The sequence below is a fragment of the Eretmochelys imbricata genome, chromosome 1, assembly GCF_965152235.1.
Source record: "Eretmochelys imbricata isolate rEreImb1 chromosome 1, rEreImb1.hap1, whole genome shotgun sequence".
Lineage (NCBI taxonomy): Eukaryota > Metazoa > Chordata > Testudines > Cheloniidae > Eretmochelys > Eretmochelys imbricata.
Genome location: NC_135572.1, coordinates 120,190,166 through 120,210,550, shown reverse-complemented (window position 1 = coordinate 120,210,550; position 20,385 = coordinate 120,190,166). Strand labels below are relative to the sequence as shown.

Below are 20,385 nucleotides of genomic sequence, written 5' to 3'. Positions count from 1 at the left end.
ATTAAGGAACCAGCAGTTAAGGAAGTGACATGCATTAGAAACAATAGTTTAGTTAACTGGTTACAATCTCATGTCAAAAGGAGGAGAAAAGAGAAATCCTTTGAAACAAACACTAAAAATCCAGCTATGCTAGTTTGCGTATAAGGACTTGCCTAAACAGAAGATGCACAGCCTAACTAGCTATCTGATATTGTACCCATTTAGTCGAACCATTGCAACCTCTATGCATTGCCATCTTACATCAATTTACTTTGCACCTGCCATTTAACTAAAGTAAGCTAATGTAAACGAGGTTTAAACTGGTATAAAACAGTCCACACACAAAGGTGTAACAGTTTAACTAAAATGGTGAAAGACTTGTTAAACCAGTCATAACTCTATGTTTAGACCAGGTCTAACCACTGACCATTCTGGCCTAACCTTTCCCCATTTTAATCACCTCTGAACTTTTCCATGCTTGCCTCTTTCAGGCTGAATTTTTTTGGAACACTTCAGCACAAACAGTGCAACCACTTCCATGAACAGGCTTAAAGAACAGATTGTATTTTTTTATGTTTGCAAATCTATTTTTAATTTTATATGTATAAATAAAATATTAGAAGCTCTAGCCTCTCTTTCCATAACAGAGATTTGATATTTGGCAGGGAGATAGCCCTGGTGTCAGAGAGGCACCTGCATCCCTATGAAAATACATCCAGATCTGGCAGACTTATAAACTTACGACATTTGCCATTTGCACAGTAGAGCTAACCGGTAAAATCTCTGAACATTCCATCTGCATTGAGCATGCTCACCAGCCTCAGTGAGTATGCTCCCTTGCCTCAATGTCCCTCTGTATGCACTTTCTCCCAGACCCCATAGCAAAAGGTCTGGACAGGTACAGCAGTAGAATATCTTTTGGCCTATGGGAAAGCGTACTGAGCTAGGACCAAGGAGACAAAGAGTTATGTTCTTTCCTTTTCCACTTGACTGCTCTTATTAAGCAAAAGGCCACATATCGCTTACCTTAGAAAACAGGCAAGCATCATTCTGACTATTTACAAATGGGGTACAGAAACAAAAAACAAACAAAAAAATCACATTTGGTATCCACGCTGCCTTTCAGAATGCTTGTGCTAAATCTATATGATTATCTAGGCTGTCTGTAACCATGTGACCACTTCCCCTTCCACAGCCAGGACTTAACCCAGGATTTCTGATCCTCAACATTCCTCTGCTCTCTGGCAAACAGTTGCATAAGACACTGGAAAAGATAACTGCATAGTATTACTACCAGTTACTCCTTTAGTTTATCAGGTAGGGATCTGTGCTGTGGATTTACATCTTCTGCAGTCATAGCCTGCTGATGACTCATGCAGGAGAGGTTCAAAATAGTTCCACATGTAATTTCTGTTCTTCAAGTTAACGCCCCTCCCCCCCCAAAAGCCTAGGAAATTACATAGGAAAAAATGTTCAAAGACCATTAAGAGTTGCAAAATCAGGCACCCCTAAATTAGGAAATACCTGAATTCAGGTTGCCTATGCTTAATAATAATAAAAGATAAGTCATCCCAACAGGGTTCAGATATAGCCCAGCTCTCCCCCCATTTCTAGTTTTGGAGGGGTTATGTATCTCCGTTTTTCACCTTTTCACACCTTTGGCTGCTGAGAGTGGGGAAAGTATTTTCTTCTTTTCCTTGGTACTAAATGCTGGAAAGAAGGCAGCAAGAATTCCACTCTGTTTCTTCCACATGTATCCACTGAGTGTGGGGCACTGAGCAATACAACCTGGCAATATGAGCAGTGCTCTCATACCATCGGGCAAAGTTATTAGAAGAAAAGCACTCACCAAATCAACTTTCCTTGTTGTCAGCAAGTGCATTTTCAGTACTGTATAAGTGATTTTTGACATTTAAAAATATATGAAACTGACCTTTGAGATCAGGCCTATTTCGAATACCCACTGATACAAAGAAGCAATCCATATCCATGTGCATTATACAGCGCTGATGCTTGGATGAACTTAAGACAGAAACATTACCTGGTATAAACAAATACAAACAGAAATTTTGAAACCTAATTTACAATTTTTGCAGTATTCACGTTAGTCATCAAGGACTGATATAAGACGTTTCCAAACACACCGAAGTTATTTTTATAATATCCCCCACCCAACTATTAAACTGCCTTTAAGGAAAAAATAAATTGTATACTATTCAATGCACTAAAATAATAGAATGCAATATAACAACATTGTGGAAATGTAGCCATAAGTCTACTAAGTGAGGCATCATACCCCATGATATCCTTTTTATGTTCTCAAAATTAAAATTCTTCACCTCGTTAAAACAAGTCTGTTTCCAGGAGTTTACTATATATACACACTAATAACTAAGTCTTAATATTCACCATGCTAAAATTCAATCTGCAATGGAATGCTTCTTCAGTTTTTGATCAAAGATCAGAGCAGTCATTATCTCTGCACAATCTTCTCTGTTCATTCAAAGTGTTGAATGATTTAAAAACCTTTTCTATAATGGGAATTTCAGTCATCACTGTACCTACACAGGTGCAAAACCTAGCATAGGAAAGCAAAACAGCTATAAGCTGCAATTTACACTGATGCAGCTTACTCCTGCTTGAATCTGGGGTAAGCTCCATTAGATCAATTGTCACTTATAATAATTTCCCCATGTACACTATAGAATTTGAACTGGTGCAGTTACACTGGTGACTGGCCACCAACCACTGACATTGGAGCAAATCCCAAGTGTGGACAATACCTAACACTCCATCATGAAAAAGTATTTCAGATCAAGAAAACTGAATTGCTTCATTTGTCAAATGGCAAACAATGAGAGGAAATAAACTGTTTTTAAGGCCCTGTTTTCAAACATTTAATCATTTTATCTCATCTATCACCTGTCTTTTTATTTTTTTTAAAGAAAAGTATTGCTCAATATTATACAATTAGGGAAAACAAAGGAATACATAATGACAGTTTGATACCTTAAAGAAATAAAAATCTCTACTAGAAGTAATGGTCTGCCTTTCATCCTTAGTTAATTAGGAAGAATAGTTCTGCATGTTCAAGGAGATATTGCTAAAGATATAAGATGAAAAATAATATTTAGGCTACTACTACACTTTAAATATTTAAGTTCTGGTCATTTTGTTCTTTACATCAATAACTTCAGTATGGCATCTGCATGCACTGCAACACACTTACAGAGCCAATTTTTGTTCTAGACCAGATGAAGAAGGGTCACAAAGATCCAAGAGCATGTAGCAGTCTTGCTAAAAAATTCTCATTTCGATTATAGATCATTTCCAACTGCTACTCAACTTAGAAATATTCAGTATGAACTGTAAGAAGTAGCGAGTTAGATTTTCAAAGAAAAATGTAAGACCAAATACCTCCTTTGTTTGTATAGATAAAAGTGTTTATCCTCAAGAACCCAAAATAGCTTGGCAATCTCTGGAAGAATTAATTAATAATTCTACAGAAAAGAATTGTATTTACAACTGAATTTCATATTAAGTCACAATTTGCTTTTAAAATTAAAAAATGAAGAAGGCCCTTCAGACGTTCATTTATCAAAATCACATAAGTAGCTATTTCATATAACCTCATAACCTTTTGAATATAGAAAGCTCACATGTTTAATCTTGATCAGCTGCCTATCATAAGACTGAAGAAATAGAGAATCTTTTTAAGTAAAACCGTCAAACAAGTATCTACCTGTGTCAGCTATCATAAGTGCAGACCTGCCCACTTTCAATTTTTTTAACTTTTCCCTTCCCGGAAAGACACCACTGTTTTTTCTCTGCAGGGTATTGACAAATTCTGTCAATTCACACTTCCATGTAGATATGTGATGCAGTCTTGAACGAGAGTAAAAGTCAGAAATAAAACTGCAGTCTAAAGGTTTGGACAATGATGAGGGAGTGGCCTTGCTATGAGTAGGTACTGAAGAAGTGCTTTTTGTGCTTAAAGGCCCCTGAACAGTGGAGTGGTGAGCACCATTTATTTTAGTATTACTGTGCAAAGATGAAGATGAGAATGAATTACTCGTAGTCCTATGTGGGCTCTTTAAAAGATCTGTGTTTTTGTTGCTTTCCTGCAACTGCTGCATAGTGCAGTCTCTAAAGTCAATGATGCCTTTTTCAGTCTTCCCCTTCTCTGGCACAGAGCCTGGAGATAACCTGCTTGCAACTCTATTGCCATAGGGCATCACGCAATCCTGTGTCTGTAAGGCACTGGTAGAATTATGAGCATGTCCATTAAAAATGGCAGTGCTGTCTCTGTGATGCTGAATTCCATTTTGTTTCCTCCCAGGAAAGACCTGCTCCAGCTCCATAAATCCTAAATCTTCACTTTCTTCTTTCTCTTCCTCATTCCAGCTACTGATGCCATTGGCTTTGATCTCATTTTCAGTCTCATACTTTTTTATTACGCAATTTCTAGAACAGACAAGAAAATGTTATTTAATAACGTTACAAAAAACAAAGATACAGTTCATCAAGAAATAATTTTAAGTGTTTACATATACATATACAAATAACATAGATAATTTAGGGATTCTGAATGCTCACATGCAAACTCCTGCTAGGTTATTAGAGGTAGATGATTATATGACTTTATTACTAAGTTTGAACTATGATCTTTCACCATAAAAAGTCAGTATTTTCAGTACAAAAAGCTTTTGTAGATTCGCTATATTATAATTAATATAAGAGTTAAAGGTCACTCCTGCATTAATCATGCTCTCTCATTAGTAAGGCAATTTTCTCTGGATTTACAGTAAGCTATATTTGACGAAAAACCATGAGCAACACAGTAATTTGGATTTTATTTTTTTTTTTGGAATCATAACCATACCTTGGACAGCACTAATAATGTAAGGTTGCTGGAAGGGAATATCTTCCATTTTATTCCAAAGATGCAATTTTTACACTCTTTGTATAATAGAAAATGTTAATTGCAAAGATCAAAAACTTATTTCTCCTTTTTGGAGGAAGATTTAGGATAGTTTGTTGAAATCCATCTGGTTTTCTCCTAGCTAAAACTTGTTCCAGATCTATAAACTCAAAATAGTCACAGCTTTTGGAGATTTGTTTTCTTTAAGAAAAACTGTTTGCATGTTATGTATGTATAAAAATAAACAGTAAGTGTTGTCCAGTATATTAGCTGTTTACTTCTTCCTTGATACCGTGAAGACAAAACTTTTACCTCAAAGAGTAATACTATAATAATACCAGTGAATATAAGTGTGATTAAAATTAGACTTTTCAAGAGTTAAGTGGATTCTTGGTCTATAGAAAAACCTAAATATTCCCACAGAAAGCCATTTTAACAAACATTCAAAAGGTGACTGGTAATTAGCTATTTGACATGCAAGTAAAACCAGAAAGCTAATTAGCTGTGATAACAATTCATCTAAGATTACTGCAATTATAAACTACATTAAACATATCAACAATATTTTGGAATAGCTATGTGTTTGGGAAGCTGTTTCCCAGTGGCACTGACTTAATATAGTCATAGTATACAGTAAGTTTTAAAATTCAGAATGGTTATGTTAGATACTTATGAAAGCCTGGATATTCTTTTCATCCCAAAATTATTACGAACGTAATATTAAACTAGGGTTTAGGTTACTATAATATCACCTACAGATGAATGTAAGCAAAAAAGAAATGCTTCGCATGTACATACAGTAGGAGCTCTTTCATCTGTCACCACTTAATCCTCCTTCAGCACCGCTATGCAGGATTAGATCTACAATCTACTAAAACAAGTATTAACTGACTTTTTTATGTGACATAGAGGAACATAAACTACCATTCTGAATCTGATCTGGGGCCCATCTAATCCAATATCCTGTCTCAGACTATAGCCAATACCAGATGTGTCAGAGAATTCTGCGAGAGACATTAAAAATGGGCAACTGTGGAATAACCTGTCCATAGGGGGAAATTTTTTCCTAACCCCACTCACTCCCAAATCAGTTAGAGACTGACTTGTATCTACAAGTGGTAGGGTTTATTCCCCTTCCAATTTTGTTCTTTATATTTTTTAAATCCTTTGTAATATATTTCATTTTCCTTATCCATATAAATGTCCACCCTTTGAGTTTTGCTAAATTCTCAGACGGAAAAATGTCCACAGGCTAGTTATGCACTGCAACATTTTGAACTTATTTTTTTCAGCTATATTCATTTATACTTGCTCCAAAACCTTTACCAAAAGAATAATTATCTCAATTTATTATTCTTTTTAAACCAAAGACCTAATTTCAGTATCACTGGTCAGATTCTCTTAATGTGTGCAACACACACTGTTTCCATAGAGCTGTGTGCTATACGCATTGCGTCCTACAGTAGAAACATTATGGAAAAGTGTGGTTCAGGGGTCAAGGCACTGGACTCAAAAAGAGGATAACTATGGGACCCTAGACGACTTATTTCATATCTCTATGCCTCTGATTTTCCATCTGTAAAATGTGGATGACACAACCTCTTTTGTAAAATGCTTTGATAAGTGATATAATGATATATAAGTATTATCATTTTAAACTGATTACAGCCGACCGATCAACAGCTTTGTCAGTATTAACAGACTGAAAACACTTACACCCTGTTGTTGAGCTCTTTAGCTATATTGCTAGGACCTGGCATAGGATCTTCAGGTTTGCATATGGTACTGAAGTTGAGACCTTTCTGAACACTTGACTGCTTCGTGTAAAGCTGATATGGAATATATGAGAGGAGATGTCCAGCTTTTATGCTGAAACAGAAAAGAAGCAAAAGTTTATCACTCAAGGCGTTCAGAAAAATATGTAAACTAACATTATCTTAGTTATAATAGGCTAATACTTTGATCATTACAATCTGCTGTCTTGCTATACGTGGTTTTGTCTGCAGTCCTTTAACTGTCCATATATTTCAGTTGTGTTATCTGAACCTTTAAAGAGTTGATGTATTGCACCTAAATGGGAAAAATTGTTTTAAATTTTAAAAAAAGTAAGAAGTGCAAGCTATGAAATGAGGATAGAATAAGTAGGATTACAAAAAAATTGATAAATACTTTAAAATTCTTTTTAGCAGTTCAGAGTGTGTAATGATTGTTCAAGAAATCTAGAAAGTAAGCATATAAGATGTGAAAGTCACTTTTTTTTATTTGAAGTATAATAGACCAAAATTAAGCACACTTACCACAATAACTGCTGTACAACTATAGCCAAAAAGGTGCAACAAATATTGATTCATCAGATTTAATCAAAAAAAGCAAGTAGCTTTAAAAGGGGTCAGAACATAAATTTTAGTTTATTGGTCTGATGGACATCAGTACTTCAGTTCCAAATTCGGACTTTAGGTACTGCATATTCACAATATAATAGAAATGTTATCAATTAATTGTCTCAGATCAATGCTGTGCTGGGAAATCCATTTAACTCTGAACACTGTAACAGACAGATGCACTCCAGAAAAAAAAAAACAAAAAACAAAAAACATAAAATCAGAGATGAGCATTTCACTAGGATCTGATTCAACTTTAAAGGGTTCCCTCAGCTTCTGCAATTCTACAGGCTCAACTGTCCCATCCTGTAAGGGAATACACTGGTAGGGAAGAGGAGAAAGCCCCCAGAGGTTCTTCTCATGAAGATTTGACATTGATCATTCCAGTTCCATGCTTCTGGTATGCCCTGTCTCTAACCCAATTGCACTGTTAGGCCTTGGAGAAGCTGGTAGCTTCCTCAGGAGCCCTTCTCCTTTAAAGTGGGATCCTGACAACAAAAACCCACCCAGAATGAGATTTTTATCTTTCCTTCCTGATCTCTTTTCGTGGTGGTGAAGGAGATGATGTGCTCCCTTCCTAGCCACTACCCCCCTCCCTGACCACAGGAAGAGATCTCCATACTGCACTTTGGAACAGAGGTGTTGCTGATGTGGAAGTCCTTTTTACCCCAGGGAGGGGTGAGATACATATGAGAATCAAGTAATCAGACTAGATTCAGAGCTTTTAAAGAGAGGACACACAGAGAGAGATGATTTATCAAAACTATTTATTAACACCTCAATACTTTTTTCTCCATGATATATTTCCTAACTAGCTGAGACTTGTACTCTATTAAGGGACTTGGCAGGGGAAAAAGTCTCTATTGGCTGTCATGTTACAATTAGGGAAGAATGTAAAGGGAGATCATGTTACCCAATTAGAGAAACAAACTAGTTAGCATTTTTAGAGAGAACTGGGAAGGTTTCTAGGGAAAGGTGTAATCAAAGCAGCTACAATAGAGAAAGTCCCCGAAACACATGAATTAAATACATTTTGATATATTTATACCACTTAAATGATATTCCTTTATGAATACTGTGAATTAAATGACATTTCAAACCTTTCAGGTATAAAAAATGTTGGTGCAGCAACCAAGCATTTATACTCCTGAAGTATGAAAATTTTTTCATATCATCACATGAACTTGAATAACCCAAAGTGACAGTCACAAAATTATCCAGTCAACTTTGAATACAAACACAGTACTTAATACTGGTATTTTCTATGCTGAGATTCTAGCCATTGGTGTAGCTGCATCAGTCACACACCTACCATTAACACTGTATTATACTGCATTAACCGCTAAAATCCCAGTGTAGACAAGGCCCCAATGGGTATGTCTAGACTGACATAAGTCTCAGAGCCCTTGTCTATAGACCTGGTCTCATACTATTGCGGTAAAAACAGCTGCATAGATGCTTGGGGTTGGGCTGAAGCTCAAAGGTCTACACAGATGTTTTTAAAGCCCTAATGCGAGTCGAAGTCTATAAACCCAGGATCTGAAACACTCTACCACAAGTTTTAAAATGCAGTCTAGACAGACATGCCAATGATCTCCTGGAGTAATGAATTCCATAGGCTGATTATATGCTTCATAAAACAGTATTTCCGTTTATTATTTCCAAATCAAACTTACAAAATTGCCATGAAAATGTATTGGCCTAGGGACATCATCTATTATCCCACCCTTTATTATTGGGGAATAAAGTGTCTTTTTATTAACTCATGGGGGGGGAGGGGAGGGGAAGGGAACAAACCCTACCTAGCTCTGGGGAAGAGAGGACCAGAATTTTGTGAGGCTATTCAATCCTTTTATTTCCAGTTTCTCCTCCTTCTTGTATTATAGAACGAGATTTAAAAAAAACATAGGACACGTTGTCAATTTCCACTGTGTCCTTAGTAAATATGAATACTGCAATTCCTCTCTAACTTCTCACTTCCAGATGAAATCTCAACTTTTACAATCTATTTTCATATTTAAAACCACTAATCATTTTTGTATCACCATATTCAGGATCTTTATAACCTCTGCTACATCTTTCTTTTGAGATGTTCTCCAGTTTTTCAGATGATGTACCATTATTTTGTAAAACAAAATTTGTATTACAATACAACATCCATTTCAATGTGCTGAAACATCCTATTTCCTTCAACTGCTGAAATGTTTTGATAACTTCAGGTTGTGTATTGCTTTACATTTATACCTGATATATTTCATCCGCAATGATGCTCCTCAATTCCTGTGTGTGTTAAAATCTACCTAGAATGTGTCACAACCCCCTGAAGATTTTACTAATCTAAACAATTAAGTTATCAAACTTCAGTTTTCTACTTACTTTCTCTGCCAATTAAGATTCTGATCTTTCAAGGTGCTGCATTCTCAATTCACACTGGAGTCACTAGGTGCCTCAAAGGATCAAGCCGTAATATATTAACAGTCTCAACACTTAATTTCAACGTACTATTAATTGGTCTTTACTATAAAGAACTGTTCATGTTGACTTTTTTTTTTTTTAAACACACAACTTAACCAATTTTTAAGCTCGCCATAATATTTCCTTTATCCCATCATTATTTTCTAAGTGTTTCTCATGAGAAGTCTTATTAAAAGCGGTAGAAAAGCCAAGTATATTATGTCCTTCCAGTCAGTATTTTCCATTTTATTACATTTTCCAAAGAACTAATATGTTGGAGAGACATAATATCTCTTAAAGAACTTGAACTGGTTTGACTATACCAGCTTTATTTATTCTAGTATTTTACTTTATGCTTAATTACAAAATAGGAGCAGAGGTTCCCCCTGGAAATTAGGTGAATCTCACCAGACTAATTTCTGGAATCTCTTGACAAAATTTTTAAAGACATGTATCATGTTGGCAAATTTCCAACCTTTAAAAAGATGTGGTTAGAATCTCTCTTCTTAGGGGTCTTCACTATTTCCTTTAGAATGATCAGGTTGAATTAGGTTTAGGATTAACTCTGCTTACATCAGATCTTGGAGGCTCTGATCCAAACTGTCAGAGAACACTCACTGATATGTAGATTTGAAGACCAGAAGGGACTATTAGATTACCCAGCCTGACCTGTATATCAAAGGCCATTAAAGTTCATCCAGTTACCCCTGTATTAAGCCTCATTACTTATTTGACTAAAGCATATTTTCCAGAAAGGCATTCTGTCTTGAAAATAGCAAGAGGTGGAAATGGTAGTTTATTCCACTGGTTAAATCACCCTCACCTGTTCCAAATTAACTACTTATTTCTAATTTGAATTGGTCTCTCTTCACCTTGCAGCCAATAGCTCTTGTTATGGACTTTCTCTGCTCTCAGATTAAAGACCACTCCTGCACCCAGTATTTTCTCCTCCATGAAGGTGCCTATACATTAATCAAGTCATCTCTCAATCTTTTTGACAAGATAAACAGATTGAGCTCCTTCTCCAGCCCTTGAATAATTTTTGTGTGCTTTTCTGCATCCTCTCCAATTTTTCAACATACTTTTAAAAATGTGGACACCATAAACAGGGGAAGAGAGGGAAGGGAAGGAACAGGCTTGTCGGTCTGCTGGCCAGAAAATCTCCTGTTAATCTGTTGCCTCCCATCATCCTGTTGAGGGGGAGTCCTGAATCTATAGTCCTCCCAAGAAGTGAGAGCATACAGTGAGAACTTCTTGCATAAAACAGGAACTACACAGGACTGAGCTCCCTTCCAGTTGGCATAATATCCAGGGGATTGGGGCTAGCCTCCTAATAGCTAAAGGAAGGCAGAAACAAAGATGGGGGAGGGGGCAAGTAGGCAGAAATAACGAAGCTGGAAGAAGGCGTAGGGCAGTAAAGCAAAATTAGAGTGTTTGGGTGTCCCTTCCACTTTCATCCACTGCACTGCCTGTTCCTCCCTGACTCCCAAGCCAGCGGATAATAGGGAGTGAGGAACCCCTTCCCTACCTTGCATGGGGTCCAAGGAAGATATATGGGACACCGCATTGGGGTTCTTCACTCCCCAGGACTACCTCCTCCATCTCTGAACCCTGACAAGCTTTAATGGGCACTTCAGTGTTCAACAAGCCTATAAGGCATGTCAGCCCAGATGAGCCTGACACACCATCGTACAGGCAGCAGTTGATTAAAAAACCTACTAAGGCTCATGGGTGGCACATCAGGGAGAGGGAACTTTCAGTCCTTATGAATAAGGCTGCGACTCTTTCATGGAAGTCACGGATTCCATGACTTTCCAGGACCTCCGTGACTTTGGCAGCTGCAGTGGCTGGTGTGGCTGACCTCAGGGCCGCCCAAGCAGCTGGGGCGGCCCTAGGGCCAGCGGCACCGGCTGCTGCTCCATCGGCCCCAGGCAACTGGTCCCAGGCGCTGCCTCTGAGCAGTGGTCCGGGACCGGCGGTAGCGAGGCCCCATGCCTCCCCCTACCTGGAGTGGTTGGGCCCCGGACCAGAGTGGTGGCAACAGGGCCACAGGCCACCCCAAATCTGGAAATATTCAAGATTTTTTTTCAAAAATTGCAATTTTTCTAGTGTGTGGTCTGATCAAATAAAAAACAAATTGGATTGTAATAAAAATACAATACTCAATTAAAAATAAAACCACAAATCAATCCTAATACCTTTCAGAATGTAGTTTTTCTAGACATTTTCTTTTTTTAAAGGGAGAAGCCACTCACACTGAAATGAACCAAATGCAAAATGAAACAAACAGTCAGATCACTATCCTTCTAATTTTACCTTTCTATGATCCATTCTGGTCGAACCACCTTTTCCCCTTTCAGTTCTTTTATTTTGGCATTTGGAAGATTTGTGGCAATGATGTGCGTTGTTTTAGCTCTGGAATAGTACACATGGTATTGGCCACCATGCAACATTATTAACCTCCTTAATTCATCAGCTGAAGGATCTGTAAAATTAACAAAAATCCAACTGTAAAAGTATTCCTGCATGAGAACACTTATGGAACCATGGAAACTCAGAAATCTAAAACCATGGTTGATTACAATGCAAAGCAACTTTTTTCTGAAAATCCACTAATTTCTTAAGAGACTTAAGCCATTTCTTCAAAATACAAGTAAACAAAGCCACCGAAGTTTAGGTAAATTGTCGTTTCTGGAAAGACTGCTTCAAAAACAAAGATTTCATGATCAGGTTAATTTTAAAATGCTAAACAAGGCCCATTTTACACAAGCATCAACACACAACAAAATCAGATGAATTTCGTCCACATCTTTTGATTGGTATTTTCCCATATGCATTTAATGAAATGCTGTATACAGCCTTGATGGAAAGCAGTTTACTCCTAGGAAGTAAGGAAAATTACTTGCTTATAACTCTTTTTGATATTATCACAGGATTCCTAATTTTGAGATTTCAAGCTCAGGTGGAAAACTCTCTCAAGCTCTTCAGCTTTTGGCTCTCTGAAATAGTAGTAGTTGAGGAAAAGCCCACTCTTTTCTTACATGCACTGACCAACTGCCAATACGTCAGTTCCAGTTAGAACCTGCCCAGTCAATTCCTGAATTGTATAGAAAGCAAGGGATTCCCTAAAAATTAAAAACCAATCATAAAAAACATAACATTTCAGAAATTAAAAGTAAAATTTTTCATGTGTGTAAAACAATAATTATTCTTAAGGAACAGTCAAAAATAAAAGGCTACTACCTCAAAAACATTTTAAAAACCCAAACTGAAACTTCTGAGTTGTAAGGGGAAGGGAGAGGAAGTCTACCTGAAGATATCTTAAAAGAAGAAGAATTATAGGTAATTTTTCCAATCTTTAAAGCAGTGGTTCTCAAGCCAGGAGGTACATCAACTCATCTAGATATTTGTCTAGTTTTACAACAGGCTATATAAAAAGCACTACCAAAGTCAGTACAAACTAAAATTTCATACGACTTGTTTCTACTGCTCTATATACTATACACTGAAATGAAAGTACAATATTTATATTCCAATTGATTTATTATGTAATTGTATGGTAAAAATGAGAAAGTAAGCAATTTTTCAGTAATAGCGTGCTATGACACTTTTGGATTTTTATGTCTGATTTTGTAAGCAAGTAGGTTTTAATAGCGGTGTAACTTAGGAGTATGCAAGACAAATCAGACTCCTGAAAAGGATACAGTTGCCTGGAAAGGTTGAGACCACCGTTTTAAAGAAAACACACACAAAAAAAATCAACTAATTGGCCCCATCTACACTAAAAATTGAACCAGTGAGAGTGTACTAAGTGCCAGTGGTGCAGCATGGCCATGCCAGCCATGTTACTTTGATTTTCATTTCTGTTTCAGTTTTGCCTTGTGTAGATACTAGTGCTGCTCACCACTGCAGTTGTACTGTTGAATGGGTACCTATCCCATAATCCCCTGTACAGCTCCCTGAAACAGTGGCTTCTGGAAGATTTCAAAAAGGCTTCTGGATTTCTCTGTGGAACCCAGGAGAAATGTGTGCCTAATTCCTGTATATGAATCTTACAACCCTACTCCCCACAACACATTTACTAACCTAATCACAGACCATTTTATTTTAATAGCCCCTTAAACGCAACATCTGTCTCTTATTCCTCCTTATTCAATTCATAAGCCACATTGTCTCAGCCATGATGCACTGAAGAGCCCACCCCATCCACCAAAATGTAAATCTGATCATCATACCACAAGTATCTGCTACCTGACAATGTGACTGGGATACAGTTTGGAAATGCAAAGTTAGGATTATCCTGGGTGCAGAATTAAAAGCTCTTTAAACACTATATAAACATATTGGATTTCCAGATCCCTAAATTCAATTTCAATAATAATTCACATGATAGATGGAAAAACATTTACTGCCAATTATCACAGAATCATAGAAATGAAGGACCGGAAATGACCTCGAGGGTCATCTAGCCACTCCCACTGCGCTGAGGTAGGACCAAGTATACCTGGACTATCCCTGACAGGTATTTGTTTAATCTGTTTTGAAAAACCTCCAATGACAGGAATTCTACAACCTCCCTTGTAACCTGTTCCACTCCTTAACTAGTCTTACAGTTAGAAAGTGTTTCCTAATATCTAACCTTGCCGCAGATTGAGCTGATTACATCTTTTCCTACCTTCAGTGGACACGGAGAACAACGGATCACAATTATCTTTATAGCAGCCTTTAACATATTTGAAGACTTATTGAATTCCCCCTCCGTCTTCTTTTCTCAAGACTAAATATGCCCTATTTTTTTAACCCTTCATAGGCCAGGGGTGGGCAAACTATGGCCCGGGGGCCACATCCAGCCCTTCAGATGTTTTAATCCAGTCCTCGAGCTCCTGCTGGGGAACGGGGTCCAGCGTTTGCCCCACTCTATGCGTGCTGTGGCTCCACATGGCTCCCGGAAACAGAAGCATATCCCTGCTTCGCCTACTACATATAGGGGCAGCCAGGGAGCTCCGCATGTTGCCCCTGTCCTTCCCATTGGCTGGGAACCACGGCCAATGGGAGCTGCAGGGGCAGCACCTGTGGATGGGGCAGCATGCAGAGCCCCCTGGCCGCACCTCCCGTAGGAGCCAGAGAAGGGACATGCTGCTGCTTCCAGGAGCTGCTTGAGGTAAGTACCGCCCGGAGCCTGCACCCCAGACCCCGTCCCGCACCCCAATCCCCAGACCTGATCCCCCTCCCACCCTCTGAACCCCTCGGTTCCAGCCCAGAGCATCCTCCTGCACCCCCAACCCCTCATCCCTAGCCCCACCCCAGAGTCCCCATCCTCCCCAATGGGCTGCCCCAGCCCAGAGCCCCCTCCCGCACTCTGAACTCCTCATTTCTGGCCCCACCCCAGAACATGCACCCCCAGCTAGAGCCCTCACCCCCTCCCACATCCCAACCCCCAGTTTTGTGAGCATTCATGGCCTGCCATACAATTTCCATATCCAATGTGGCCCTCGGGCCAAAAAGTTTGCCCATCCCTGTCATAGGCCCTGTTTTTAAACCTTTTATCATTTTTCTTGCTCTCTTCTGGACTCTCTCCAATTGGTCCACATCTTGCTTAATAACAATGTCAATACATATAATTAAATGGTGAAAAAATGCTTACATTTGGAACTGAAAAATAAAAACAGATGCCAATATGGAATGTTTCAGTAGCCATTCTGATTTGATGGCTGATGGATATCAATTTAAAGCATCTTTCTTTCTTAATTAGAGAAAATTATTAGCCCTAAAACGACTAATCAAGTTACAGTTTTTTAAATTAAGCTTTCTGACTTGAGTGAAAAGACCCATCCAACTTAAGATTTCATTGGGAGTGTTCTGGTAACTCAAACTGTAAGACCAAATTCTGCCGAACTTAGGAAAAAACTCCAGTCTGAGACCCAAGCTTGTAAAAAAGTTTCAAGTGGAACAATATTTTGTTACATTATGACTAGTTGAAGAAAATGATTTTGTATAGAAAGCCACCTGAGCCTTAACCATAACGTTCCAAGGAACATTTTACAATCATAACTAAATTTTATTTATACTACTGCAGATTCTTATTCAGCTATACCTATTTAAGGCCTGATTCTCATTTACAATAAGGCTCCTTTACACCTCACCAGCAGTTAAGAGAGGCATTAGTATAAATGAGGATCACTTAATGTTTTGGAGAAAAATGAAAACCTCACCTGTAAAGCCATTGACATAGATGGCAACTCCACTAAAGATATTGGATGAAGTTCCATCCTTCTGATGCTGTATAGCCGCATCTGACTGGAATTGATCCTCCAGTTTCTGGACCTTTGCAGACATGTATCCTCCCTAGAATTTAAATAAAAGAGAAGTTTAAACATGAACCAAAGCAATGACTATTTTCACTTTCTGATGCCTAGTTACAAAACAGTCAGTTTCAACAAAACTGACAACTCAATCAGATATTCCCTCCTGAAAATAGTTGGTATAAATTTGGTTTTCCCTCCTGAAATACATTTTGGATGAACTGCAAAATTCATATGCGGTTTTTCCAAACCATGAGTAATACATTTAATCCAAACTCCTGCTGATTAAACAGTTGCACCATGCTAGCAACGTGGCAAGCCTCTTCATTTACTCACCCGGGTGGCAGATGTTAGAATCCCACACAGAATGACTTTAGGTCTGCAGACCTGCTGTGAAGGTGTGGCTTGTTACCTCTACTCTAGCTGTAAAGGACATAGGAGTGGCTCTCTAAGGAAGAATGATCTAATTCAGAAGAAATTCTGGAGAAACCCTAGGGAAAGTCAAACTCAGGTAGGAAGCTTAGGCTGGGGTTTATGTTTTCTTATTGTTTGAGTTAGTAATAAAGTCAAATGAAAATTAATAAAGCCACAGAGCGTGAGTCTGGATGATAATTCATGATCTACGTGCTCTAAGGATAGGGCAAAGACTCAAACGCATTAACCTTCAGAGATTCCAAGGCCAGAAGGGGCCATTGTGATCATCTAGTCTGACCTCCTGTAAATACAGGCCATAGAATTTTCCTGAAATAATTCATGAATTCTTTCTTCCCAAATGTACATGACACATGGTGGTGCGGTATACACTTATCTAAATTTGGGTGCCTTTGTTATCACATGTCCAACTGAAAAGGATTTAGATGAAGAGGAAAACTGTAACTTCAAATCTCTCAAAAATGGACCTATCATATAATCTCCCCAATGGCAAAAAAGCTTCTATTCCTACTTTGCAGGGCTAAAAAATATCGAATGGTCCATTTTTGGTGTAAAGTCAATCTATTATTTTTTCCAAGGGGAGGGGGGAAAGAAAAGAGTGGAGAAAACATTAATTCTTTCAGTAGGTTGTTCTTTTGTTTTTAAACTGGAGACTGTTGAAAGTTGCTCAAGAGTTTGGAATGTTAAAATAAGACCCAATGAATATGGACTAGTAAATAAGTGCAATTTATTGGATGCCTTTGCTGAACACCTCTGAAAGTCAGGACGTGTTTTTTGGAATGATTTGGAATGACAGTCTCTTTCAAGTGGAGAAAATACATGTGTGTGTGTGTTGAGGCCCTTTACACATTAAATTTTTTTTAAAAAAAATCAAAAAAGCATCAAGAACATTGCATTTATTTACCCTTTCAATAAAAAGCCTTTTGGTTTTAAACATACCCATATCCCCCAGCCATCGTCATTACTGGCTCGTTTCCTCCATCCACCCCGCCTCATAGTGAAGCTTCTGCTTAGGAAACAAAAAACAAAGGGTTGGTTGGTTTGTTTTTTAGCAGCATCTCCAATTCCACTTCGGTGATTGCATGCAAACAGACTGTCTTTTTCAATAACATACTCATGCACGTAATCAGAAGCTAAAATAAATGTAGCAGTTGCAAATTCAATCCTAAGAAAAGTGAAATGTAAAACAACCCTTTATTTAGGAGCTGTGAGATGCTTACCAAAATTAGTCCTCAGGGTGCCTGCTACGTCCTGCACTAAATATAGTATTTTCTTCTTGCTACTACAACACAGCATTACAGTGTTAAGTATCTACAATAATTTACTAGACTTTTATTGTCCAACATACACCTTATATAGCACACCACTTCTAAGCGGTTTAAACAGGATTGCTACTATCCATGAACAATATTGCCAGTCAGCGATATATATTTTTCGTATTTGATATCTAGTGCATCTTGGGATGCAGGTTCAATTTTCATGGTATCAGGCACTGGTTAATTACACTAGTGGATTTACATCTAATCTCAAAGGCTGTTGATGCTTTTATGTAAAAACCAAAAAAGAACAAAAGTCACTTTTTGCTTAATGGAGTGCCTCTTGGTTAAAATGACAGTTGATTTACCCCCAGGTTTGTTCAGAAAAATCAATTTACAAACTAAGACCAAAATGTCCCTTTCTGTGAACAGCTTAATACTGGCATCTGAGCTATGCATAGCAATACCTCCAGGTATAGGAGGAGACAGAAATAGTGGTGAGGAGAGGGAATGTATTGGACTATGGCTCCTAAAAACACTGCATCCAAATAATCCACATTCACTAAAGCACTGATATTGATTCTGAAATATTGACGATTAGTGTGGTGTGATTGCTGGGTCACTACCTAGAATATCACATCTGAGATTCTCTCAACCCATAAAGTGACTTTGCCTCTTAGGGAATATGCCCGTACCCCTGGAGAGGTTAAATAGAACCAAATTTTGACTTCATACTTGAATATGGTGCAGTCTTGCAGAAATATTTTAAGTTACGCTGATCACCTGGTTCTTGAGAACATAAAAGGGTTTTCTATTAGATTGCGTGCCCTTTAGTGGCCTGCAGGGAGAATGCCAGACCCCTAAAAGACCAACACCTTCCTGAAAAAACTCCAACTCCCATGAAGTAGTAAAAAGCTGCGAGCAATCTTGTGCTCAGATACACTAGTGGTGGGTATTTTAGGTAGGTTCTTTTTATACATAACAGCAAGGTGGAGACTAACCTTATTGACATGGTCTCATAAACCAGGGATTCTATTTCATGAGCTGATCCTTTAGAACAACTTTTCTGAAGTCTTGTGACACACTAGACTTTTGACTCAAGAGATGGGAAGGTAATCTTCTACCAAAGGCCAGCAGGTCAGAGTACTACTACAATCAGGGGCAATAAAAATCAGACTTATTTTGTCTACTTTTAGTTTCATCAGGACAAGTGATCAGAAAAACAGGTATACATTAGGTGAACTCAAGAGATGGGGAACATGATGTCTGTCACACAAAAGCCCTCCTTTTCCTGGATTGGCATTACTGATTGCTGCAGATCTGCAAGCATTGAGATAAGCGGTCATCAGAAAACTTCAGATACATTTCCAACTTCCCTGGCAGATGGGACTCAGCCACTTCACTTGAAGTCTGAACGCAGGCTAGGCAAGTGGTATTTCAATGATTATCAGATGTGTTGTGCCCAGCTTGTTCATTTGACATCAGTGCTGTGGTCTTCAGGTTACAAGTGATTAACAATCTTCCCATTTGCAGCTCAAGGAGTTTGATGAGGAACCAAGATCTCTGGGATGAGAAAGAATCCCCATCCAGTCTTGCACTTCTGGCGATGACAGCTCGCCCAAGAATCCAGCAAAGGCATGCACCCCCTGGAGAAATTCATTGGGCTTCCTCCAGCAGCGCTGGACTGCTAGAGCTAAGGTAATCTTTCCCTGCACACAGAATCTACTGAGCCAGAAAACTAGGTGAAGGAAGGGATGTACATGTTTACTGGTTCAAAGGATCAGAGCTATGAAAGATGACATGATGCTCATTACACAGATCAGCTGGAATGGATGTGTATTTGACTTCCTAATCTGAGCTGCTACAAGAAATGCTTTATCAAGCTTCTCCTGGAAGGGGTGGGGCGGGAGGAGAAGACTCTAGGGCTTGAAGACTGATCATGGGTGGACATATTTCAGAGAGGGGGTTAATTTCCTGAGGTTTATAATAACCCCTTCTTCCAGAAGCTCTATTGACCCCTGAATGGCTCTCTAACCCTTCACAGACCAAATGCAAAGGCGGGACAGAATGTACCACATCTTCCTTTTGTGAAAAGACACCACCGCAACTACCATGAGCGTTAGAAAATGCTGCTACACAAACCACAAACAGAAACTAGGAATTATGATGCTCAGCACTCTTCTGGTCTCTCTCAAATACTTGTGTAACCCACTGGTAAAGCATGTGTTGTATGTCCCTGTATGAACTGGCTCACAGAGAGGATAACACTATACTTTCCCCCAACCAGTAACTCCTACCACTCAAAGGGAAAAGGTACGTGCTGTAGATCTGAAGGTTGTGGGTTCAAACCCTCCTGATTATCCATTTGAGGGGAGAGAATTTATGCATAAGTTAGTGTGAGAACTACAACTGAGCAGGAAACAGTTTTACCACCATATAGAACTCTGAGATTTCAAAAGTTTTCCCATTGTGCATCAGGATGAAACTGAGGCCATAAGTTTTTCACAAAAGGCAAGACAGAGCTGCCTCAGCCCCAGAACAGCCATCAGCCTGGTGGTTATGGCACTTACCTGAAATGTGGGAGAAGGAGTTAGTTAGTTCCATGCTCAGCCTGATTTGGTGACTAGAGAGTCAATCTCTCTCCCTGGCCAAATGATTAA

The 20,385-nt window shown here is 38.6% G+C and overlaps 1 protein-coding gene across 6 annotated transcripts in view; it reads right to left on the bottom strand.

The window, feature by feature from the left end:
* REV1 (REV1 DNA directed polymerase) overlaps positions 1–20,385 on the bottom strand; it is a 93,468-nt gene that overhangs the window by 58,217 nt on the left and 14,866 nt on the right. For 3 of the 6 annotated variants that reach the window (XM_077814558.1, XM_077814540.1, XM_077814550.1), the window contains exons 2-7: positions 17,409–17,475; positions 15,948–16,080; positions 12,052–12,220; positions 6,617–6,769; positions 3,722–4,443; positions 1,913–2,020 (exon numbers count right to left, since the gene is read on the bottom strand). In XM_077814558.1, coding sequence (XP_077670684.1) covers positions 1,913–2,020; positions 3,722–4,443; positions 6,617–6,769; positions 12,052–12,220; positions 15,948–16,080; positions 17,409–17,465 — 1,342 coding nt within the window. In that variant the 5' untranslated portion in view covers positions 17,466–17,475. Of the gene's footprint in view, positions 1–1,635; positions 1,865–1,912; positions 2,021–3,721; positions 4,444–6,616; positions 6,770–12,051; positions 12,221–15,947; positions 16,081–17,408; positions 17,476–20,385 lie in introns of those variants that run through there. The other 3 variants (XM_077814588.1, XM_077814575.1, XM_077814567.1) reach the window with 3 other exon arrangements.